Here is a 6965-nt window from a genome sequence, read left to right on the forward strand (position 1 = left end):
CACAACAACGAGCACCTGAGCTACAAATTTTCTCACAAACTTTGAACTTTTCACTGTATTTCCATACATGGGACCACAATAAAATCTTTGGGAAGAAAGCAATGGTAGCATGTTGGATACAGTGACCGTTCAGAAGAAGATGACTCTGAGTCTCTCCAGCTATTTCTGCTTTCTCTCCATCCTATCCATGTCCCTCATAATCGCATACGCCTCTATAAGGTTCCCCCTCAACCTTCTCTGCTCCAAGGAAAGCAAAGTGAGTTTCCAGCCTTTCTTCCTCACTAAAATGTTGCATCTTAAACAACATCCTGGTGAATCTCCTCTGCACTCCCTCCAATGTAACCACATCCTTCCGATGGTGTAGTGGCCAGAGCTGCACACATCTTCCTTTAGTTGTGGCCTTGCTGTACAGCTTCAACACATCTCCCTACTCTTATAATCTGTGCTGTTACTGATAAAGGCAAATATCCCATTGCCCTCTTAACTACCCTATAACCCTGTCCTGCCACCTTTCGGGATTTGTCGACAAGCATCCCAAGATCCCTCTGTTCCTCTGTGCTTCCCAGTGTCCTGCTATTCACTGAGTACTCCCTTGGCTTGTTATTTCTTCCAAAGTGCATCACCTCACAGTTCCAGGGTTAATTTCCTCCCACCTCTAATCTGCCCATCCGAACAATCTGTTTATGTCCACCTGTAACCTAAGACCATCTTCCTCACTGTCACCATGGTCATTCATTAGGCCACACACAAACTAAGTTACCATCACTCTCATATGCTCATCTATAACATTTATATACATCATGAACAACAAAAGGACCCATACCCTGTGGTATGTCACTTAGCTCTGGGCTCCAGTCACACAAGCAGCCTTTTACCACCATCCTCTGCCTCCTACCATGAAGCCAATTTTGGATCCAACTTGCCAAGTTACTCAGGATCACATGAGCTTTTACCTTCTTTATCCAACTTGGTTACTTCCTCAAAAATTCAATCTGCTTTTTTTTGGCATATCCTCCCTCTGCCAAACCCATGCTAATTATCGTTGATCAAACCTTCCCTCTCTTAGGGACAAAACTGAAAATGTGTTGCTGGTTAAAGCACAGCAGGTCAGGCAGCATCCAAGGAACAGGAAATTCGACGTTTCAGGCCAGAGCCCTTCATCAGGAATGAGAAGAGGGTGCCAGGCAGGCTAAGATAAAAGGTAGGGAGGAGGGACTTGGGGGAGGGGCGATGGAGATGTGATAGGTGGAAGGAGGTCAAGGTGAGGGTGATAGGCCGGAGTGGGATGGGGGCGGAGAGGTCAGGAAGAAGATTGCAGGTTAGGAGGGCGGTGCTGAGTTGAGGGAATCAACTGAGACAAGGTGGGGGGAGGGGAAATGAGGAAACTGGAGAAATCTGAGTTCATCCCTTGTGGTTGGAGGGTTACCAGGCGGAAGATGAGGCGCTCTTCCTCCAACCGTCGTGTTGTTATGTTCTGGCGATGGAGGAGTCCAAGGACCTGCATGTCTTCGGTGGAGTGGGAGGGAGAGTTAAAGTGTTGAGCCACGGGGTGGTTGGGTTGGTTGGTCCAGACGTCCCAGAGGTGTTCCCTGAAGCGTTCTGCAAGTAGGCGGCCCGTCTCCCCAATATAGAGGAGGCCACATCGGGTGCAGCGGATGCAATAGATGATGTGTGTGGAGGTGCAGGTGAATTTGTGGCGGATATGGAAGGATCCCTTGGGGTCTTGGAGAGAAGTGAGGGAGGAGGTGTGGGTGCAAGTTTTGCATTTCCTGCGGTTGCAGGGGAAGGCGCCGGGAGTGGAGGTTGGGTTGGTGGGGGGTGTGGACCTGACGAGGGAGTCACGAAGGGAGTGGTCTTTGCGGAATGCTGATAGGGGAGGGGAGGGAAATATATCCCTGGTGGTGGGGTCCGTTTGGAGTTGGCGGAAATGACGGTGGATGATACGCTGTATACGGAGGTTGGTGGGGTGGTAGGTGAGAACCAGTGGGGTTCTGTCTTGGTGGCGGTTGGAGGGGCGGGGCTCAAGGGCGGAGGAGCGGGAAGTGGAGGAGATGCGGTGGAGGGCATTGTCGATCACGTCTAGGGGGAATCTGCGGTCCTTGAAAAAGAAGGCCATCTGGGCTGTATGGTATTGGAACTGGTCCTCCTGGGAGCAGATGCGGCGGAGACGAAGGAATTGGGAATATGGGATGGAGTTTTTACAGGGGGCAGAGTGGGAGGAGGTGTAGTCCAGGTAGCTGTGGGAGTCAGTCGGTTTATAGTAGATGTCTGTGTTGAGTTGGTCGCCCGAGATAGAAATGGAAAGGTCTAGGAAGGGGAGGGAGGAGTCTGAGACAGTCCAGGTGAATTTGAGTTTTGTTGGTTGGAATGTAGTCCGGAGTCCGTGTGGGATCAGTCGGTTCCGTAGGCAGGTGCTGAGGAAGGAGATTTTTGTTGGTTGGAATGTAGTCCGGAGTCCGTGTGGGCTCTCTTAGGGACAGGCCAGTCAGCAATGTCTACATCCCACAAGTGAATAAGAAGAAAGGATATTAATTTGCTCCTTCAGAATTTTCTCCAGTAGGTTTCTACCACTGATAAGAGACTCATTGGTCAGTAATTCCCTTGTTTATCTTTCATGCTCTTCTTGAAATGTGAAACCACATTAGCTGTCCTCCAGTCCTCTGGCATCTCCACTGTGGCCAGAGAGGAACAAACAAATTGGGTCTTGACCCCCGTAGTTTCCTCCCTTGACTCCGACAGCAGCCTGGGACACAACTCATCCAGACTGGGGACTTTTCCATTTATAAACCTGTCAAAGCTTCCACCATAACCTACTCTCTATCAGTCTGCTCAATAACCTCACCTTCCTGAGTAAAGACAGATGCAAAGTACTTGCTTAACACTCTACCAATGTCTGCACACAGCTTTCCCCTTCATCCCTAATGGGTCCTACTCTCTGCCTGGTTATTCTCTTCCCCTTGGTATGTTTATAGGATATCTTGGGATTCTCCCTAACCTTAACCACCAGTGTTATCTCAATGTGGATTTACTCTCTACTCCAGTCCACTTTGACCAGATCCTTCTTTATTTTAATTAAACCAATGTCTACACACTGACACGTTTCACATTAAGTAAATAAAAAATAATAAATGGGTTTGATCACTTTACACTTTTTGATAGTGAAAATATATTTGCAATATCTTACAAGGAATAACTTGATTTATACAATTTGACATGGGAAGGCTTTGAAAGCAAAATGTTGAGAACTCCTGAAAGAGAAAAGCATCAACTGTCACAACTCTAATGGAAAGCGTGCACTGGTAATCCAATTTCAGTATTCCACAAGCCATGACAAATGGATAAATAACCAAAGGAAACAGAGAAATGATTAATTTGCCTGACTTTGACCACAGCTAAAATAGAGTCATAGAGATGTACATCATGGAAACAGACCCTTCGGTCCAACTCGTCCATGCCACCCAGATATCCCAACCCAATCCAGTCCCATCTGCCAGCATCCGGCCCATGTCCCTCCAAACCTTTCTTATTCATATACCCATCCAGATGCCTTTTAAATAATGCAACTATACCAGCCTCCACCACTTCCTCTGGCAGCTCATTCCATACACGTACCACCCTCTGTGTGAAAATGTTGCCCCTTAGGTCCCTTTTATAACTTACTCCTCTCACCCTAAACCTATGCCCTCTAGTTCTGGAGTACCCCACCACAGGGAAAAGACTTTGTGTATTTATTTTATCCATACCCCTCATGATTTTGTAAACCTCTATCAGGTCACCCCCCAGCCTCCGACGCTCCAGGGAAAACAATTCCAGTCTATTCAACCTCTCCCTATAGCTCAAATCCTCCAAACCTGGTAACATCCTTGTAAATCCTTTCTGAACTCTTTCAAGTTTCACAACATCTTTCCAATAGGAAGGAGACCAGAATTACGCGCAATATTCCAAAAGGGGCCTAACCAACGTCCTGAACAGCTGCAATATGACCTTTCAACTCCTGTGCTCAATGCTCTGACCAATAAAGGACAGCATAACAAATGCCTTCTTCACTATCCTATCTACCTGCAACTCTACTTTGAAGGAGCTATGAACCTGCACCCCAAGGTCTCCTTGTTCAGCAACACTCCCTCGGACCTTACCATTAAGTGGATAAGTCCTGCTAAGATTTCATTCAGAAACAAGAAAACAAAATTTATTTATTAAAAACAAGCTTATCCTTTAACAAGTGACAAAATGGATTACTAATTATTGCTAGGTAAACTTAAACAATATCCCTTTTAAACCCAAACACACACACATTCATTCACAAATAGAACAAACATGACAGATAGTTCTGCAGAAACATCACAGATGGAAAACATGGTCAAAAGGAGGTAAATTCAGTGGACCAAGATTCCAAATCACCAAGGTAAAATGAACTTAATTTTTCCACAGTTCTTTCAGTTTTCTGGCAATGACATCACTTTGTTATTGATTGCAGAGGTTCTTAATTTGCTAGCTGACCAACTGGACCTGAGTCATTTGAGTTAGAAGGTCTTTGCAGTGTTGTAGAATGTTGGTTGCTTCCACTCCCAAAGGGAGCGACAGTGAAATCAAGACCTGTCTTTTCTTGGCAAGTTTCAGGAGGTCTGTGTGTAACTGCCCAAACTCAGCTCTGTGCCAAATTCAAGTTATCTATAATCACTTGATGCTAGGCAGCATTTTTAATGCAAAGGCACCTTGCACCTGTTTGTCACATGAAAATATCAAATCCAGCTTGTCCAAACATTTAATTGACTGAGTGTAGTCAGTAAGTGAACACCATACAGTTCCACTTTTGTCCAAGTTGTTAAAAAAAGGTTGTTTCACTGTCAGTGTCCAAAATTCAATGTTCTCAGTTTATATTTCCAAAAATAGTACATACAATCCTTGCACAATTAATTCCTAAAATTCCTAAACTGCCACCTGAATTATTGTTAAATATTATACAACTATCCAGAGAGAGTTGCTGTAATTAAACATTTAGAACCTCGCTTAGCACCAATAATTTATTTCCTGCGAAAAGTATCATTTTGGTCAGATATACAATGACCAACACAGACAGGCCTTTTACTGGAACTGTTACTTCTTCCTAAGTATGTTACGTTTAAAGGTGTTCTGTTTCAAAGCAGTAATTTACACTGAGCTGAAAATGTGCTGGTCCAAGGAGGTGTATTAATTGTGTGCTGCTCAATCTTGTCAATTTGATCTGCTTTTAAATCGAAATGTAATCTTGTCCAAACATATCTGTGTTAATGTTGAGTGAGATAATGTGGGATGCTGAAACTTTGTGTCAGTTTCTGAACAACAAGGTCGAAAATAATTTCTTGTACAACAGAACAAACACTAAACTGTACATTAAACATCAGATAAACTTCATACCGGTTTCTGTAAATCAAACAAATTTTAAGATGATGTTCTTTGCATAATTTATTTAATGGTTCCTTGAACGTTTTCAGATGTTTCCTTCATTTTCACTTTATATAACCGTTTTTCCCCAAATCTTACATAACACAATCATATGCAAACCTCAGCCAAGTTAAATAAAGCGTATGATTTTTCTGCAGAGCACGTTATTGTCCTGCGAGAAGGTCGTGCAGCTGTTTCATTTCTGGTTAAAATTTAACTTTGGTATCAACTCAACATTTGTAAAGCACGTCTTTCTTTCATATCGAATGAAGTGGTAATGTTAAAACTCAGGGGCACAAATGAACTGCTTCTGCAGGGCTTGTTTGGAAGGTGGAGCAGTTAAATGGAGATCAGAGAAACATTCTAACGTGGAAAGTCTCATCCTGCAGTAAACTGACCCACTGGGGACAAGGAGGGAGTATGCACATTTTCATTTAAACCTGACAGCGTGTTCAAGGTTGTGTCATTGTTGTGATTCAAAACACATTTTACCCAATGGTTCGTGTCAACATCTGGTCCTTTGAAGATAGTTTTTTTTAGCTTCGGGCTATGTTCCAGTCTTATTAAAGTCTTACATGCACCATTCCTAAAATACAAAAACCCTGGGGGCACTTACAAATCGAACAAAAACACAACCAACAGAAAGATCTTCACAATAACACTGTGCACTTCCTGTTTGGTAAAAATTCAGTTAACATAGCATTAATCGGGGTATGCTTTCTGATAGGTTCCACATTGATAGAAAAGTTTTAATCTAGCGTCGATGTCCCTACCATTAGTAAATAAATGACGCTTTGGTCGGAAGGAGTGTTCTTTTTAAAATAAATAACATTTCAATAGTTTCCCGGACATTAGGTGTGATATTTCAGTGACTCTTACTACTGTACACGTCAGCTGAAATTGAACTCACAGCAGCCCTCATGAACTGACCTCTTTTCGATGGCATCTATATTCCTCAGTAACAGCCAAAGTTCCTCTTTGTCGCCAGCCCTGGAGGAGAGCAGCAGATGGTGGCTGGTTATGCACAAAGTGCCTTTCACAGGCGGCAGGAACGGCCGAGAGAGCAGCACATGGTCAACTTTCGATGTTTTAATGAGCTCTGAGAACTCCATAGCCCGGAGACAGACACAGAGAGACAATGAGCAAAAAGCCTGTTGCAGACTCGGGGGGTCGGAAAAGGAATGTACTCTGCACTACAGCTCATTTGAATATAACGTAACAAAGAGTTTTTGAAAATGCCCTAATTTGGGGCTTGGATTTGCTGTGGTTTCGAAATAAGATGGACAGAAATATGAAAATATATCTTCATGGAAGGAAAGTGATTTGGCAGCTGCCTGTGTGTTTGTAGCCTTTAGCGGATAGCGTTAACGGTTTACAGGAACATGTCCCTCTCGCTTTACAATGGCTGGTTCCGAGGGGGAGGCGGACATTTCCCGGTCGGTGGGTGGCGGTAGAAATCGGCAGATTACCCTCAATGACCGTCTCCTGACCCTCACCTCCCACCTTGCAGCCAGTGGATTCTTACATTCCCGGGCATGATA

At 44.0% G+C, this 6965-nt stretch overlaps 1 protein-coding gene across 2 annotated transcripts in view; it reads right to left on the reverse strand.

The window, feature by feature from the left end:
* LOC132829976 (myotubularin-related protein 9-like) overlaps positions 1 to 6611 on the reverse strand; it is a 48790-nt gene extending 42179 nt beyond the window's left edge. The window contains exon 1 of one of the 2 annotated variants that reach the window (XM_060847413.1): positions 6355 to 6611. In XM_060847413.1, coding sequence (XP_060703396.1) covers positions 6355 to 6536 — 182 coding nt within the window. In that variant the 5' untranslated portion in view covers positions 6537 to 6611. The remainder of the gene's footprint in view (positions 1 to 6354) is intronic. The other variant, XM_060847414.1, reaches the window with a different exon arrangement.
* Positions 6612 to 6965: the final 354 nt, after the last annotated feature.

Source organism: Hemiscyllium ocellatum, chromosome 30 (assembly GCF_020745735.1).
Source record: "Hemiscyllium ocellatum isolate sHemOce1 chromosome 30, sHemOce1.pat.X.cur, whole genome shotgun sequence".
In the NCBI taxonomy this organism is placed as follows: Eukaryota; Metazoa; Chordata; class Chondrichthyes; order Orectolobiformes; family Hemiscylliidae; genus Hemiscyllium; species Hemiscyllium ocellatum.